The 19570-nt window shown below is 36.3% G+C and overlaps 1 protein-coding gene across 16 annotated transcripts in view; it reads left to right on the forward strand.

The window, feature by feature from the left end:
* Nucleotides 1–418: 418 nt before the first annotated feature.
* The window catches only part of SLC8A1 (solute carrier family 8 member A1), a 293109-nt gene continuing 273957 nt past the window's right edge, over nucleotides 419–19570 (forward strand). For all 16 annotated transcript variants that reach the window (XM_069493981.1, XM_069493982.1, XM_069493976.1 and 13 more), the window contains exon 1: nucleotides 419–2226. In XM_069493981.1, the coding sequence (XP_069350082.1) occupies nucleotides 419–2226 (1808 nt within the window). The remainder of the gene's footprint in view (nucleotides 2227–19570) is intronic.

Here is a 19570-nt window from a genome sequence, read left to right on the forward strand (position 1 = left end):
AAAATTTAAAAGAAAATCTGCTTTAGCAGTAAGGAGGAAATTATTTAATGCTTCAAAAGTTTTGGTTTCTTTTTCTTCTTGGCTATTAGCATGCATAAATGTGTATTTAATAAGGCAAGGCTATAATTGAACTTTCCATTTCTAATAAGTCAATTGTGTATCTTACTCAGTGAATGGGGACTACACATAGAAAATTCACAGAGAAATTGAGTTGTAAATTTTACAAAGGATTGCTTTAATTACTGGTGAAGTTTTAGAATACATTTGCAATGGTCAAATATAAACAAGTTCTTGGTAAAATTAATAAAAATAAGTAATTAGTCATGCTTTGGATATGGCTCTAATGGTCTGATTTTTTTTTTTCCACCCTCCACCCCCATCTTATTTTTACCAGTAGGTTGTGGCAGCTGGAAATCTCATGCACAACATGTTGCGATTAAGTCTCTCACCCACCTTTTCAATGGGATTTCATCTGTTAGTCATCGTGGCTCTCTTGTTTTCCCATGTGGACCATATAAGTGCTGAGACAGAAACTGAAGGAGAAGGAAATGAAACCAATGAATGTACTGGTTCTTATTACTGTAAGAAAGGGGTGATTTTACCCATTTGGGAGCCCCAAGACCCTTCTTTTGGGGACAAAATTGCTAGAGCTACTGTGTATTTTGTGGCCATGGTCTACATGTTTCTTGGAGTCTCCATCATAGCCGATCGGTTCATGTCTTCTATAGAAGTCATCACATCTCAAGAAAAAGAAATAACCATAAAGAAACCCAATGGAGAGACCACCAAGACAACTGTGAGGATCTGGAATGAGACGGTGTCTAACCTGACCTTGATGGCTCTGGGCTCTTCTGCTCCTGAGATTCTACTTTCAGTAATTGAAGTGTGTGGCCACAACTTCACTGCAGGAGACCTTGGTCCTAGCACCATCGTGGGAAGTGCTGCTTTCAATATGTTCATCATTATTGCACTTTGTGTTTATGTGGTTCCCGATGGCGAGACAAGGAAGATCAAGCACTTACGTGTGTTCTTTGTGACGGCAGCCTGGAGCATCTTCGCCTACACCTGGCTTTACATTATTCTGTCCGTGATCTCTCCTGGCGTTGTGGAGGTCTGGGAAGGTTTGCTTACTTTCTTCTTCTTTCCCATCTGTGTTGTGTTTGCTTGGGTGGCAGATAGGAGGCTTCTCTTTTACAAGTATGTGTACAAGAGATATCGGGCTGGCAAGCAGAGGGGAATGATTATTGAACATGAAGGAGACAGGCCATCTTCCAAGACTGAAATTGAAATGGATGGGAAAGTGGTCAATTCTCACGTTGACAACTTCTTAGATGGCGCTCTGGTTCTGGAAGTGGATGAGAGGGACCAGGATGATGAAGAGGCTAGGCGAGAAATGGCTAGAATTCTGAAGGAACTTAAGCAGAAGCATCCAGAGAAAGAAATTGAGCAATTAATAGAATTAGCAAACTACCAAGTCCTAAGTCAGCAGCAGAAAAGCAGAGCATTTTACCGAATTCAAGCTACTCGCCTGATGACTGGAGCTGGCAACATTTTAAAGAGGCACGCAGCTGACCAAGCCAGGAAGGCTGTTAGCATGCATGAGGTCAACACGGAAGTGGCTGAAAATGACCCTGTTAGTAAGATCTTCTTTGAACAAGGGACATATCAGTGTCTGGAGAACTGTGGTACGGTGGCCCTGACCATTATCCGCAGAGGTGGTGATTTGACCAACACTGTGTTCGTTGACTTTAGAACAGAGGATGGCACTGCCAACGCTGGGTCTGATTATGAATTTACTGAAGGAACTGTGATCTTTAAGCCCGGTGAGACCCAGAAAGAAATCAGGGTTGGCATTATTGATGATGATATCTTTGAGGAGGATGAGAATTTCCTTGTGCATCTCAGCAACGTCAAAGTGTCTTCTGAAGCTTCAGAAGATGGCATACTGGAAGCCAATCACGTTTCTACCCTTGCTTGCCTTGGCTCTCCCTCCACTGCCACTGTAACTATTTTTGATGATGACCATGCAGGCATCTTTACTTTTGAGGAACCTGTGACTCATGTAAGTGAGAGCATTGGCATCATGGAGGTGAAAGTGTTGAGAACATCTGGAGCTCGAGGAAATGTTATTGTTCCTTATAAAACCATTGAAGGGACTGCCAGAGGTGGAGGGGAGGACTTCGAGGACACCTGTGGAGAGCTCGAATTCCAGAACGATGAAATTGTGTAAGTTCTTTGCATGTATATATATGTGTGTGTATGTGTGGTTGAGTGTGTTTAAGAATGTAAGGGTGTGTGTATCATTTTTTAAACCAAATGACATACAATGAATGAAGTTGTTATTATATGAGATGACTTTTCAAATACCAGTCTTCACTTGGGTACCGCTAATCCATATGCTCTATACACAGAGATCTTCATTTGACATCAAGATTTTATTCTTACTTTTGTATGTTTTCATATTTTATGTACATTGTGAACCATGATGAAATGAATCTTTTGATACAACTTATCAGAACACTTAAGGTAGATTGAAAAATTTGTATTCTGTTTTGAATCACATGGTATATACACAGAAAAGGAATATATAAAACATCATAATAGGTCTCTAAGTTCATTGCTCAGTATAAATTGGGAAAGCCCAAAAAGGAAACACCTCTGAAAAGAATTTCCTGACTGTCAGAGCTGGCTGAAAATATTTTTGTGAGTTTTATCTGACATTGTATTTTGTGACAATGTAAGTTAAGGTTTCTGCTTAAATGCTAATGCTTAATTATGACTTAATGACCAACCCTGCTTCTTTGGTTTTATGCTATCATGGGAAAAACTATACAACTCTTTTGTAGTTCAAGTCTGGTTTTACTTTACATGATAAAACAAACCCTTTTACCTTACTTATATAGTGATGGAGAGAGAAACAGAGTCTGTCCAAGCATCCTAGTTGTCAGGGAGCAGGTCAGACAGAGATAAGAAGGAGGAACAATTTACTCTTCCTATTGGTTACAACTGTGCCTGTGTTGTAACATGAAATACCCAATTGTGCAGTGATTTTTCCACTGAAAGTTGTTATTCAGAGAGCTGTTCCTCCTTCCTGGCCTAGGAGAGGGCTTTGCATTCAACTCACCAAAAGCAAACCAGAAAATTTGACTAAATTTGCAATGTCTACACTGGAAGGAAGGAAGGAAAAGAGGAAACTATTTATAATATCTGCAGTGCAACAAAGGACATCAAAATGAATGATTATGTTTGTTGAAGCATTGACGATTTAGAAATTTCAGGGAAAATATTAAATACAGTTAGTTCTAAAAATGGTTAAGTTTTGTGCTAATAACAGGTGATATGTCAAATGGCAAGTACACGCTCTTTATGAAATTTCTCCTACTGAAAGTGTGGGGAGCATATAATTTTTTTTTAAATGAAAGTGTAGGGAAACAAACCAAAAAGGGAGGGATGGGCAGAGAGAACAGATTTTCCTACAAAGAGCCTCCCCATGTCTTTACATCTCTTTGATATTGTATTATAGAGATGGACAGTACTGAGTACAATATCGCAGTGAAAGCAACCAAAACAGAGATTATAATATCCATCTGTGTGTTGGGGGGATAATGTTTTGATTAATATAGATTTCATGTTGGTTCTCATGTTGTTAATGTTCCACTTATTGAGATGTGTTTTCTTGGGACACTAACTTCACTGAAAGATAGTGATATAGTAGCAAATTAATATCCTTCATACCCAAAAAAGAATTTTTCCAAAGGTCATGCATTGAATGTAATCTTGCCCAGGTTAGCACACATAAACTTTATTTCTTTGCTAAAAATTCTTTCCCATTGTATTTAATAATCATTTTAGTTATGTAACTCTCCTGTATTAGGCAGCACTTGGAATCCATGTAAAAGTGTACTGCATGTTATTAAAGGTGTATTTCATGTTATTAATAGAACTCGCAGGGTAGCCCTTAAAACACCTTAAATCAGCATATTGTTTTGTTTGTTTGACAAAGGATGTTTTCTCTTGAAAATTTTGTCTTGCTTTCTCTTAAGAATAATCACTCTGTACTTGTTTATTTGAAAAGTAGCTTTCCTTATAACCACTCTGCTGTCCAGGACTTTTACTAAATCTTAAATAACCTTCCTTAGGGTGGCACAATGTAGAAGAAGAAAAAAAATGATTTAAAGAAAAGATTGACAGTGATTTGATGGAATAATTTATTCTGCCAAGCTCCATTTAAAACATTCATCCTATGCAATTAAATTGATTTTATTCTTGCGAAAGAAGGAATATTGCCAAACTCCATCTTTAGAAATTTAGATTTCTTGTAAGAATTGGTGGAACGGTTAAAAATTGTTAAAGAGTTGGTGCCATCTCCGTATGTATGTTCTTGGGAGTATTTTAGATCAGTCACCAGTTCCTTGTTTTATAAAACTCTTACAGTGTTGTATTTGTTAGGTTGAAATGTGAAATTTTAGAAATGGCAAAGCATTTTATTCATAAGTGGAAGGAAATTGCAGCCCTAAATTTTTCTTCCTTCTAGAATTTTAATTTTAAAGAGTTTCTTCTTAACCCTACAGACAAGCTTTATATATACTTTGTAGGTCTATTGATTGTATTGATTTGTTTATGTGACTGGGACTTACCCTTAAGTTAAGCACCAAGGATTCAAAGATAATGTTTCTAGAAAAATATATTATCAAAGATACAGAGTTATGCTGGCCTGTTTAGCAGTTTAGAAACCATTATTGTTTTTTACGGATATTTTTTGTTTGTGTGATTATCTCTAGTGCCAGGCCCATGCAGTCAGATCCAAATAAAAGAAAGTTTGTCATCAAGCAATGGAGTTGGATTATGTAGTCTCAACCTAACTTATCTTTAAAAATGAATTTATATCTCACTGAATTACACAGCTAATCTTGAGTGGTGACTTTCTTCAAAACCTACAATGCATAAATGGTGTTGATACCATTAAACTTTATTAAATACTTTGAAAAATCTTTTTTTGTTTGTTTAATGCTGTACACAAAGCCAGAATTTATAATTCTTTCCAGAACATCATAAAGAGATTCCTGGAAAAGTCTGCAGTTAAAAGTTATCTAATTTTAAGGAGCCATTAACCAAGGTAGAAGTGGAGTCCACTCTGATCAGGGATGGAGACTAAGAGATACTATAGCTTTATTGATTCTTTGATTCTGAAAGCAAGATGGATTTTGAATCTATTTTTAGTATAAAAGAAGTCATTTATTTTTAGTATAGAAGATAAAAATCTTATTTTTAGTATAGATCTTATTTTTAGCATAGAAGAGGTAATTTAAATTTATAATATGGGAATGTCTGTACCTGTTCATTCATATTCTTACATAAATGAGTTGAATTATTTCAACTTGACTTTTTCTAAGATCAAAATGTATTTGAGAAAAAATGTTGATAAGTGATAAATGGTGCTTGTAATCTCTAATAAAACATGTTCTCAGCAAAACATTTTAAAATTACAAAGCAAAAGCCTATTAAATAGATATAATTAACAAGCACATGTTTTTGTATAAGCTCAATCAATGACAAATACTAAACCCATGCCAAGTAATCTTGACTTTCAACAGGGAATTCTGTCTAATTTTAATAGCTAATAAAAAATAAATGAAGAATATGCTGATTTGATTTGTGGTTTGGTAGGTGATATCTACAAATTTGAAGTGCTGTTAATGATTGCTCTTTAATGATGCTAGTTTAGTGGTAAGAATTATGACAAAATATTGTTTGGTCTTCCAAGGTCTAACATTAGCTTAACTGTTCTGGAAAATGTTAAAGGTAATTAACTAATGCAGATACAAATCAAATTTAATTAGTTATAGCCCAGTAATAATATCATTTTTGGAAGACAGTTCAAAAGATCATGAGCATCTACTATTATATATTTAAAATGCAGAGTTCAAAAAACAAAATATGTAAGTTGGCAAATTTTCGTAATATATTTCTTAGAAAATCAGATTACCAGGAGTTCCTAGTCACAGCATAATATATTAAACAATGGGTCTATCCAAAATTAATTTTGTTTTAACAACTATTACATTTTCAAGTATAGTTTTAACTTCATTAAATCAAGGAAATATGATGTGGAACCCATCTCATCTCTGTGACACTCAATATTTATATCACATTTTCTTCTTTTTGGAAAAAGTACTAGAGGCAATAAAATTTCAGTATTATATAGGTTCTATGGGATTATTACTATATTCCAGGGAAAATAAATATTTTGGTTTTCCTATTTATATTACCCATGCTCTTTTCTTGCTGTACAGACTTCCAAGGAATAAAAACCTAGCTATAGGAGATGACAATTCAGTTCTGAGAGCAGAACACAGTATGTAATACAAGAAGACTGCCAGATGTTAAAAAAATGAAACAAAGATATTAAGAAAACTTGAAGTGATCAGAACAGAAGAATAATTATATGGGGAAATCAGAAATGAAAAATACTAGAGAATATATGGCTAGACAAGAAAGGCTATTAGCATATACTATTCTCGAATCCAACATTTTTCAAGATTAACTTTATAGCAGAAGAATTTTATCTGCTACATTTAGACTATTAAAATGATGGATACAAGATATTTTATATTGACATAAAATTTTCCTAGGTAATGTGCTCATGTAAGATATTTGGATGGAATAACTTTAACATTTTAATGGATTTGTGCTTTAGTGGATTATCTTTTCAGATCAGAATATTTATCTCTTTTTAGAGCCAAATCACATGTAGTATCATCTGCAAACCTAAATTATAACTACAAGATGTTTTTATAAATGCATATGTTTTCTGAATGCATAATGATCATAAAAATAAGACAGGGAAAGAGCCAAAAACATTTATGAGTTTTAATTCAGTACTGCCAGAACCCTAAATTGATTATGTGCAGAAAGGTTATTTACCATGTCAACCAGATTGCCATATTTGCTGTTGTAGTCTCATTTTCCAGTGCTAATTAAAGTTTGAGGTTATATCATTTATGTAAAGGAATTTTTTCTTAGCAAATGAAAATAATTTGGAATCACTGAAGTGTTTAAATTATGGGCTCTCTTCTTAGTCATTCAAAGCCATCACATAGGAGGTTGATTGCTTCACTAGTTTAGGGGTAGAGGAGAAATTATATATCAACTAATCAGCACATACTTAATAAGCTACTGATTTGTGCCCTGCACTGGCCTAATAATTATGAAGGAAATAGAAGAAATATACTCCTTATACTCTAAAATGGGAGATAATGAGATAACACATATTCTGGTAAGTACAAACATCGTTATAAAGACATTGGGTAAGCTGTAGGGGAAGCCTTAATTTTGGACAAAACATTTGCATTTGCTTTTGGAGGACAGAAGGCATAATTGGAAAGAAAAATGGGTTGTGCATTTTAAGATGGACTCATAGCTTGATAAACCTCAGAGAATGGGCAATTTCAAGAAATAGACAGGATCATTATCAAAATTAATGAAAGACTCAGTGAAAGTTCATTTTGTTTCATGGGATTTTATATCATTATGTGGGTGTCTAAATCAATCTGAGTGTGTCCCTTAAAGAATTATTGTTTTTGGAACTCTTTTATGGTGGATTGTATAGAAACAAAATTTAGAAGACTATTGCTATTAGACAACTAAATATATGTCAAGGACTTTCTCAAATGCTTTTCATGTATTTAATATTGTAACAACTCAATGAAGTAAGTGGCATTGCAGATGAAAAAACTTAAACTCAGAGAGATTAAATAATTTCTTCAAAATGCTTATGAATTATGGATCCAGGATTTGAACTCTTGTCTATTTGACTTAAAAGCTTATGTGCTTTTCTTTCTGAAATTGCTTCTTGCATTTTCTAAAGAAAATTTTGATCTTTAGTAAAATGTTGTTAGTATTTTATTTTGCTCTTTGTGAGTTAGTCCTTAGATCTCTAGAAATGGTTTGATTTACTGTAATCCTGTAATCACTTGAGCAATTATCAGCCCATTTTGTTACCTCATTTTCTCAGATTTACTGCTCTGCCACCATCTTGTAAAATCTTAGCAGATTTTACACTAAATTGTGAAGTGGGAAGAGATTTTTTTGCTTTTCTTTCCTGAGGATACTAGTAACTCAGGGAAGGAGATTTAATTATATGTAATTCTTTTGAAAGGAGCAACCTTGAGGGCATAACACCTACAGTAGGATTATTGTTATTTTGCTGCCCTTGGGTTAGCTAAGGTGTGGAAAATTGCTTATGGGCCATATTGTAATATGATGGGAAGTGTAGAGGTTTTCCTGCAAAATATCTTCATCATGTTTTATCATGGCTACTGAAATCTAATCATTGGAGCTTCATTCTTTGAGGTGGTACAACTCCTAAGTATTAGCCTTGCAACAGTGGAGTTGAAGTGGCTCTGGGCCAGGTGGCAGGGAAGGATGAGAAGGTAGCAGAATGAAAGGTGGATCAGTGGCACCAGAAATAATGCTTACAACTGCCTTGGGAGAGCCGTCTGGGGAGGTAGGGGATGGAAGGTGCTGAGAAGGCAGGCAGGACTTCAGCTGCTAGCTTCCTACAGTGTCTTGCAGTTTCTACCCTGCTCGTGGGGAGTCCTGAGGTCCTGGGAAGGAAAGCAAGCAGTCAACAATATGGGCAGAATTATAGGAAACCTCCTCCATTGCTTCCTCTCCTGGCTTGACACACTGCCTACGTAATGCCTATTTATTTGCCAAAGGTTGAGCCAGCCAGGTCCCTTTCTTTTCACAGGCCTATACAGCTGTCTCACTATAGAGCCAGGCTAAATAAACAATTCCTTTTGTTTCCTGCCTTTCTCCGGGGGAGTCGGTGCTCTAGATGACATTTTCTTTTTTTCTTACAATGTTTCCACAGGGTCAGATGTGGGAATAGACATTGTGTTCTTTGGTGGTAGTTGAAGATTTGGAGTCGAGGGGCAAAAACAGAGCCAAAGCAGAACTTGGGTCCCTTGCCTTTCAGGATGGTGCCCATGGTAATGGGGCAACCAGGGAGATTTCAGCATAGCTGGCAATTCAAATATTAATAAAAGTAGCCTTAGGATATTTTCCAGATATAGTTTTCTGCTTTCATTTTTGTTTTTTATGCTTAGACATGAGAGATTTGGAGTTTTAGGTATTCTGAAGCTTTGTGGTGACCCTTGAAGCCAAGGCTATCCCATTTTTCCATGTTAACCTTCCTGAGATGAAGATGGACTTAGGAGGATCCCTTAACTTGGATTCCACACCCACATTTGGGCTCTAACTCTGTCCCCTACTAGCTTTGTGCCTTTGAACAAGTCACTTAAGTTCTGAGTCAGTTTTTTCATCTGTAAAATGAAGATGATTGTGGCAGTGGAGGTGATGGGTGGTGGTGGTGGAGGTGGTAGTGGTGATGGTGGCTATGGTTGTAGTAGTGATGATGGTGTTGGTGGTGGTGGTGATGACATTTATGGTGATGGTGGAGGAGGTGGTGATGGTGGTGGTGACATTTGTGGTGGTGGTGGTGGTGATGATTGTATTCCCGGTGGTAGTGATGGTTGTGTTGTTGGTGATGGTGATGTTCATATTGGTGGTAGTTTGGTGGTGATGGTGATAATAGTGATGATGGTGATGGTACTAATTTTTACTGAGAGCTAGGTTTCTGAGAGCTGTTTTGCTTACATTACTCATTTGATTTAATCCTCACAACTATGTTAGGTAGGTACTGTTATGCTCATTTGACAGATGAAGAAATTGAAGCTTAGAGATTAACTAACTTTCTCCAGATCACACCGCTAATAATGGGTGGATATAGAATTCAGCAGTAGGACTACCTGACTGTAGTGCCTATGCTGTCTCATTAGGGGTTGTTTCTCTACTCGAGTTGCTTTCTTATGCAAGGAAGAGCGTGTTTGAGGCTGCTGCGGTGCTGTGACCCTTAACTACAACACATGCTCATGCATCTCAGAAGATGAGAAAGTAGAGCGGTCATTTATCCTTTCTGGTATTCTCAAACATGTATTAACCATAGTGCACCCCCACGCCGCACTCTCCATTAACCTAGAAGGTCGATGATTGGCTAGTTTGAGAAGCAAGAGAATGCTAAATGCTAGCATCCCTCCATGTATCTGACCTGTCCAATTATTGTCAGTTTTTTTCTCTCACACAGTATTTATTTTACCTTGTTCTTCAAGTTAAAATAGAAACATCTTTATTATTAGTTTTCTGACATTGCCTACATTAGCCCTGTAGCATTTAACTTCCTTATATGGCTGGATAATGAATGTAGCTTTTCTCCCTACTTAAAATAGTAGTTTCTTGGTCTGTTTCTTTAAAATATGTTACCAGACAATGTATATTAATGACAACAGAGAATTAGTATCAGGGGATGTTTGTTACCTCATATCAACACTAAAAAGAGGTTTAAAAAGTTATATTCTCTGATCCTGAAGGGGATTAATAGTAAGAATTATTGCTTAGAGACTTTTTTAGAATAAGTGACCCTCCTGGCAGTTCATCTGACACAAACCTATAATTCCAACCTCCACAGCAAATGGAATTTTTACATAAATTCATAAAAGTCCAGTTCCAAGTCACTCTTGCTTCTGAATTATAGTCTCTCTAGGTGACAAGAACAAAGAGAAGAACTTCTATCTAAAATCAGACGACTGACCAATCATATCTTGCATATACAAAATCAGTGTTCAGGTGTGCCTATAACAAATTTGTTTCTGAGCAAGGTAGTTTTATTTTAACTTTTGAAGACAAATTATTGGTCTGTTTAGAGTAATACCAATGGCAATATGTTTATAAATATAATTAGATACAACCTTTAAAAGCAGTCTGCAACTGTTCTTTAGCAAAGAACATTTCTCTTAAATACATACATACACACATGCATTTATTATTTATCAAGGAAAAAGTGGGAAAGTAAAATTAAGTCCTATTTACATAGAGTTTAATTTTTAGGATACAATAAAACAAAAAACTTCCTAAAATTATAAGGACAACTTTCCTTCTTGCACACTAAGCATTACAATCTTAACTTGAAACAGTTTTTTAAAATGAGCTATTCAGTTTAATGTGTCTTATCTGCTTGTCTGGGATTTGTATATCAACAGAAAGCAAGAGAGTGGCGGGGCGGGGTGGAGAGAGGCAGGGAGGAGGGGGAGGCAGGGAGGAGAAGAAGGAGGAGGGAGGAGGTAGGCAGAGAAAGAGGGATGAGGGAAGAAGGGAGGCTGAGGGACAGAGACAGAGATGAAGAATATGCAGCCCTGATTAGATTTCAGCTATTTCTAAAATGAAGTGAAGCCTGGAATTAGTCCAGATTGTTGCTCAAGCAAACAGAAAACAGTATGAGAGTAAGGAAATAGAAATGGGATTCACTCAAGCTGCTTCTCTATTAAAAATAGATAACAACTTTGCCCTTGAAATCAAGTGCATGTGCCTGAGTATGTTTGAGAAGCCAGAAGTAGCTTGTGGAATCCAGTGGGGCTGGGACCCTATTTATTGATTCCTGTTTTCAGCAAATGTTCTAGGAGCACCTATCCTGTGCCAAGTCCCTTGCAAGATGCTGGTACAGCAGTGGTGTTTAAGACACAGCCCCTCCCATAGAGAACTTCATGCTCTGCTACATGTACAAATGTTCGACCATACAACAGTGTGGATGTTTAGTCACCCCCGAAGCTTCTCTGTGCCTCCCTTGGCATCATTCTCTCTCTCGATGCCTCCTGACATGGCTCTTGCCACTGGTGCTTAGGCTGAGAACACATGATGATGAGCTGTCAGTGTCACTGCCGGCTCCCTCTGGCAGCATCAGCCCACTCCCTGTGCCTGCTCTTCCCCAGAAGAGAACCACAGGGCCTCCCTCTCCTTCCTTGTCCCCATCCCAGATGATTTCTGTGACAGTTTGGCTGCCCTTTCTAATGGAGACCAGAAGAGTAGAGATTGGGAAAGATTCAATTCTGATTCATTTTTCAAAGCAGTAATGAACTCAGAAGAATGTGACATAGGAAAGGTTTTGGCTTCCACTTTGTTTCTAAATCCTGTGCATTACCAAGGGAAGCATATGTCACTCACATCTGAGTCCTTTCTCTAAGTGATGTGATTTTATTGAGCTCAAACAAATGAGGCTATTATAGAAATTGGAAGTACTTAGCCAGGATTTTGATAAGCTGGCACTCAGTGCCTTCTGGTTCTCAGGCTCAGGTGGTCCAGCTTCTCAGACTATCCTGACATGGTCTTGAAGGAGGCCAGACAGATTACCAGGGAAAAACAGATAATCAGAGGTGGTGGGGGCATCTTGTTGAGCTGTTGATGATATGGAAAAAAAGAACTCTATGTGGATGAGTTCTGGGATGCTATAAGCTGATATATTATATAAAGCTGTGGTTTCTAACTCCCAGGGCTGTGGACTGGTACAAGTCCATGTCCTAACAGGAACTGGGCCACACAGCAGGAGGTTAGCTGCGGATGGGTGAGTGAAGCTTCATCTGTATTTACAGATGCTCCCCAAAGTTCACATCACTGCATAAGCTCCACCTCCTATCAGATCAGCGGTGGCATTAGATTCTCTCATAGAAGTACAGACCCTACTGTAAACTGCGCATGCGAGGGATCTAGGTTATGCTCCTTGTGAGAATCTAATGCCTGATGATCTGAGGTGGAGCTGAGGCGGTGATGCTAGTGCTGGGGAGCAGCTGCACATACAGATTATCATTAGCTGAGAGGTTTGACTGCATAATAAATGTAATGCACTTGAACCATCCTGAAACCACCTCCCCCCCCCCCACTCTGGTCTGTGGAAAAATTGTCTTCCATGAAACCAGTCCCTGGTGCCAGAAAGGTTGGGGACTGCTGAAAGTGATTTATCTGAAATACACACGGTCTAGTAGAATGCAAGAATATTAACATGATGTAATAATAATATAATAAATAGAAATATGTAAGTGTAGCTATAAATATAAAACAAATAAAATAATAATGTAAAGAAAATTAAGTCCAGATATTTATCTGGCAATATCAAGAGCTAAAATATCTTGCAGAAATTGTTGTTTGAATAATTGAAATGTGTTCTATAGGTTTGAATTCTTTCAAGGAAGGAACATCTTTCCTAATATTCCATCAATTCCATAATCATTATAAATTATATTCTCTTTTCTCTTAACTTAATCTGTTTTTAATTATTTGGTTATTAATTCAGTGATCAATTCTTATATATGAGGCACTTGAGACATTTTGAAATGGATCTGGATCTTTGGTCCTACAGTAAAGTTTTCCAGTCCATTGAATTTTATGACTACATATGTTTAACTTTTATATATATGTGTGGGTATATATATTTTTTCTAGTCAAAGTATCAGTGTGCCTGACTCTAACTATATTCATTTTAAATGTGTGGTTTCCCAAAGATGGTCGTGGAATAAAAGTGGATGGTAGGTGTTAATTGTGGACACAAAGGAAATGACCTTGGGGAGTCAAATGCTTAGCACTTTCATTAGTGGATGGGCTTTGTTTTGCAGGTAACATAATGATTAAGAGCCCAGGCTTTGGGGCCATACTAGCCTGGATTTAAATCCTCATTCTACTTATAGACTGCATAAATTCGGCTCTCTTAACCTCTGTATGTTTCAGTTTCACCATCTATACAACAAGGATGATAGTACCCATTTCAAAGGATTAAATCCATTTATCCAGTACCTGCCTTATAGTAAGTACTCGATAAACGATAGTTATTGTTATGTTTAGTTACTTAACAGACAGCTCTTTACAGAAGTCTAATCTCTAGGTGGGGGGGTGGTATTGTAAAAACTATGACCCATCCTCATTAAAAAATAGTAATATATATATACATATAGGCTTGCTGGAAATTAGGTGCAGGGTGCTTCTCCTTTTATCTTTCTTTTCTTAAATACATACACACACACACACACACACACACACTTTTGAGTTGAGTGAATTCCGTGTGTGTGTGCATGTGCTTGTTTTTAGGGTAGGGGCACTCAAGTCATAGTTGTTGTCTTCTACTAGCCTAAGAAGAATGATCACTACGGGGAATGATCAAAATTATGATAAGATGCTTCCCAGGTTATGCTGCATTGATGCAGTCATTGTGTTGGTGGAGGAAGGGAGGGAAGCAAGGTATGATGTGGAGACCAGGAAGCTAGGACTAATAGGGAATTATAGAATGGGTCAGAGATAAGCTTTTTCCTTTACCTAACACTTCACTATTTGCAAGGTTCCTGCATCTCTATTAATACTTCATCTTCACAACAACCCTTTGAGGCATTAGCATACCTGTTAGCGGCAATGGGAGTGCCACAGTGGTTTATACCTAGTAGGTGCTTAATAATGGTTTTTGGGTAGATAGTAAGGAGAAAGAAGGAAGCCACAAAGATTTTTATGCATGGGAAAACGTAACTTCAACGAATTGAGTTGTTCTAAATCACAGAGCCTACACTGGAAAGCAAGTGTATCGATACCTCCTCCGGTAATCGTGACAGTGCACCAAGTGGTGTAGCTGCCGGATCTAGGACTTGCCCTGTGTCTCTTTCATAGGCTGCCAGCACACCAACCTCAGGAGAAGCTGCCTACCTGGGTACTTGCTCTCAGCTTCCACAAGTATTTCGTGACATTTATTTCTCTTATTATCCTTTTAACTTGTATTTTAATACGTTTTCACCTGGAATAAATTGTTTGACGAGGGAAAAATTGTTGCATTTTGCTTCCCTGTGCTCTGGCATCTCTTTACCTCTGAGGGATGCCCTGATGATGTAAATATACCCAGAAAATTCTTATAAGATTTGTAGACTTACTCAGATTTAGCAGTGGAGGGAAGGTTAAGTTTGAAATAATAGAAATAATAATATGCTATATTAAAGTAGTGGAATAGGCACTTCCATTATGACTACTATGAAATGAAATTCCTCATGGGACAATGCCAGGGTCACATTCTTACTCTTAGCCACTGATAGACACATCTGTGGAACTGGGTGTTTCCTTTTTGTTCAACATTAATTCTGCCTTAAAAGAAGCCAATAACATTAGCAACTTGCCCATGAATCCTCATTACACCTGAAATGCTAATACTTCCATCCTTACTCTCTAAACTTGTCTTTATTCCTCACCAACTCTGATTCTTACAGCCATCTATGTTTTAATCAATCCATTAACTCAGCAGAAATCTATTAACTTTTTAATGGTGACTTGTTTTATGCCTAATCTAGAGCCTTGAAGATTAAGGTAGTCCCAGTCCCTGAATACCAAGATCAAAATTTAGCAGGAAAAAGAAAAATAATTGCAACATGAAATGATACAATTGTGATGATAGAAATACATAAAAGTGCTGTGGGAGTTTAATAACTCTGTTTTAAAATAGCACGACTTTAATTTCTTTTCTGCTTTGCTTTACTTTTACTTTTTGTTTTGCTTTGTGTTTTTTTTAAGTGATACCAGGAAAAGTTTGTTACAAGTAATTAAATCCTCTTAGCAATTATGAAAAATATGTAGAAATCTCATCTGATCTGTCTGAAAATGGTAATCATTTTCACAACATGACCATCCTTGATATTCTCAGTATATTGCCTCATTCTTTACTGCAAAAATAATCCCTAAAGTAACATGATTCTGTCTACATTTTTATGTGTTAGACAGGGATATAAAATATGTATTTTTATTAAGTAAAATTAAATCTTCATGCAAGAAATTTCAGTGTGTTAAAGTCCAGTTAGTATAACTGCTGCTCCTTGAATGTATTCATATGATAAAATCAGGAAATATAATTCCCTATTAATAAAATGTACATTCTAACAATATCTAACACTGTAGATAAATCTGTGTCAGGAAGGAAAATAAAAGCACTTTAAAGATGGGTTTTTCTCTGTTTTTCTGTTTTAATAAGTACATTGCTTTAAATGTATTTGTTTATTAAAAATACCTTTAAATTTTTCAGCAAAACTAATCCTAACACTTGCTTTGGGAGCCAGTTAAACTTTGTATTGGACTGAATTGTAAGAAACATATCTTATGTTTTGCTTAGTTTAGTTTACAATTTCCAGTGATGTCTCATGGGCCAACCTTCCCAAAGTTCTTGATCTTCTTTGGTATTAAAATCTGTCCTACTGAAGTCCGTAACAAGACTCAAAGCTGAGAGAACCCTCTTTATATAATCTTCAAAATGCAATAAAATATCAAAGGCCTAAGAAATTTTAAATGCTGATTTAAGAGACCTCTGTACTTTGCCTCTTGAGATAGACATTGGTAAATTAATAATTTTTATTTTTGGTCCTTCATTTTTTTATCTACTTTTTTTCTGCTTAGGGAAAAGGTAGAGTTTGGTAACTTTTCTCCCTGCCGAGAGGCTCACAAGTACTAACATAAATAAAGAATAAGGACAGGAGACAGAATGGAATGCAGAAGGAAGCAAATGTTTGGGAGTCAGCAGTTCCCAGACCGAAATTGTCTCCTTAAACCACTGATCTGGTTCGCCTGCTCCTAACTGGAGCAGTGACTTTGAGCAAGTCATTTCATGTCTCTGGACTTCAGTTTGCTTGATAGGAAAATCAAGGCATCGAAGTAAATGACCTGCGGGTTTTCTTCCATCTGAAAAACGTTTGTTCTCCTAAGAGAAAGCATAAAAAAAGATGATATAACACTGAATATGATTTGCAGTCGAGTATGAGGAAACTTTATTTGTATTTCTTTTTGTTTTCTACATTACTCCATGCCTTAGTTTTCCTTATGTAGTTATTTGTCAAAAGGAGACATTGAAAGATAACAAGTAATATAAAAACCAAATAAGAGGAACTTAAATCCTTATTTCTTAGTGAGTCTTGGTAAGTTATGGACTTGCAGAATTATTTATGTTTACTGGGTTGATCTGCTAAAGTCAATTTTGTCAGATTTGTTTCAGTGTCTTATATAAATTGACATTTCTGTCACAGTGTATTTAGGATAACAATATAATTTATTGTTCAAATCAGAACACTTTTGTGAGTGAAAGGGGGCACTATTAATTATTATGCAGGTGCGATATTAGAAAGTGTGGCATAGTCACCTTAATTTGAGCTTGCTGTCTCAGAAAAGTAGAGCAATTGCTTTTGTGTTGAAAACACTTATAATAAGAGATAATTAGTCATCAGAAATGAAGGGCTTTTCATTTGATTTTTCTGTTTGTTTTATCTATTTACATCCTATCCTTTTTTTTTTTTTTTTTTAACTGCTGTTGCTGTTGTTAAATGAAGCTTTTCAAAAATCATCTTAATACAACTTGGCTAGTAAACATGTGCTGGAATAGAGACAGATACGGGAAATTAATTACATTAGTGGCAATGGAAGAGGGAATCCATTATGCCTAAACCACAACTCAAATGGTTTGCTAGTCAAACCACATTGGCAGTTTTCTTTTCCTTTTTTGTCTCCATATGGATTAAAACAATTGATTTTTCTTCTGTGTCTTCAGGGAAATTGTAGAGTTGCAGCTCAGGTAGATGTGTGGGATTGTGGGTATAATGTTATCCCTATAACACTCAGAAATGTTACCAATTATGTCTTTTTTTAAATAAGAAAATCTCTGAAGTTTCTTCCGGCTCTAAAAGGCAATTATTCAATAGAATCATACACTCCTGAGAGCCTTTGACCTTGTCTTACCTTATCTTACTCTTAGACTTGGTTGTACATGCCTGGAAAAATGCTTGGTGCGCTTCTAAGAGACTGTGCCTCTTAGGCTATCCTCATCAGCCTTTTTTATGCATTCCATAGACATGCTTCAGGGCCCTGTCCTTCAGTACTCTTCCATTCTCTTTTTTTTTTTTTTTTTTTTTTTAAGACAGAGTCTCACTCTGTTGCCCCAGCTAGAGTGCCGTGGCGTCAGCCTAGCTCACAGCAACTTCAAACTCCTGGATCAAGCAATCCTTCTGCCTCAGCCTCCCGAGTATCTGGGACTACAGGCATGCACCACCATGCCCAGCTAATTTTTTCTATATATTTTTAGTTGTCCAGCTAATTTCTTTCTATTTTTTTCTTTTTGGTAGAGACAGGGTCTCACTCTTGCTCAGGCTGGTCTCAAACTCCTGAGTTCAAACAATCTGCCCACCTTGGCCTCCAGAGTACTAGGATTACAGGCGTGAGTCACTGCACCTGGCCCTTTCAGTCCCTTTTAAAACAAGTATCGGAGCCGTATTTTCCATACTCTTTGGTATTCAGATAACAGGCATCTGTCTGTGTCCTTTGTTTCCCAATATTGCCATCTGTACAGGGTTTTTCTCCAATTGATACCTATTGTCTTATTATAAATATACATCATTGTCTTTATTTAACCAATAGTATTTATTTTAGGATGGCTATGTGGGAGTAGAAAGACAATATTGATCTGTAGGCATAAGCCAATTTAATTCAAACCAAGTTAGCTCTGTGTTTTCCGTAATAAATATATTAACCTATCATAAAGATATGACAAATGAAGCTTATTTATTGATTTTAAATAAGAGAATAGGTACTGCAATTGTACATGAGCAATGAATAAGCCTCCAAAAGACTGAAACAAGTTCTCATTTAAACGTGAATATGGATGGAACAGAAAACTAATTACAGAATTAAATATTCTAATTAATTAAATGATAGTCAAGGCAAGAACAATCTAGAATTTAACACATAGAAAAATTAGTCATGCAAGTACAGACTTGAAATCATTAGACCTGAAAATATTCTTAAATAAAATAATTTCTGAGAGCTTTAATTGACTACAAGTTCAATGGTACTCAGAAAAATGTACAGACAACACTATGTACTGGTTCCAATATGCTAAGCACAGATCAGACACACTGTCACATTGAAACACACTTGTTGCTAAATCTCATGAGAGACCTTATACTTGGATGCAGATGTGTAAAGATGTTTGCTTCCACACAGTCTAGCTTTCTCAGTGGAGAATCTCAACAGCTCCCGAGTTTTGGTCTCAGTACCAGCACAGAAAATAAGAAAGAGCAAAAAATGCAGTTTCACTCATTGGTATTCTGTAATCATTTGATTTGTATTTCATTGTATAAAATAAAGGGCTTGAGTAATGTTTTTATATTAGAGAAATCAACATACTAACTTTCTGTTTCTAAATTGTTCATACAATTAAGCTATCACTTAAATGTTAGCTTATTTCTCTTACGTAATTCTCACAAATTTTCCTTTTCAGTTGGTTTAAAAAGTGGTACTCAAGAAGTGGATTTTCTTAGCAGCTGTTAGGTGCCCCAGTTTCCTCATCTAAAAACAGGATAAATAGTTCTATATTAATGGTTTTTATAAAGAGAGGTAAATGAGATATTATATGTGAAAAAGTTAGACCCATGCCTGATACATAGTAAAAATTCAATCCATTTTGTCTTTTGTTAGATTACTGATTTTAATACAACATAGATGTCTGTTTAAAGATCGTATATCCAATATAAAATATTGTTAAAAGATAAGGAGAAAGTTGTAATTAATCTCACAAAGAGTTGGTTACCTTTTACATTTTAGTCTGTAGAGGTGTGATCTTTGTTTCACTGTTGCTTTTGCTATGTAGGTCTGTGTTAAAAGTATTCATTATGTCAATACAGTTCTT

This window comes from Eulemur rufifrons, chromosome 19 (genome assembly GCF_041146395.1).
Source record: "Eulemur rufifrons isolate Redbay chromosome 19, OSU_ERuf_1, whole genome shotgun sequence".
Classification (NCBI taxonomy): domain Eukaryota; kingdom Metazoa; phylum Chordata; class Mammalia; order Primates; family Lemuridae; genus Eulemur; species Eulemur rufifrons.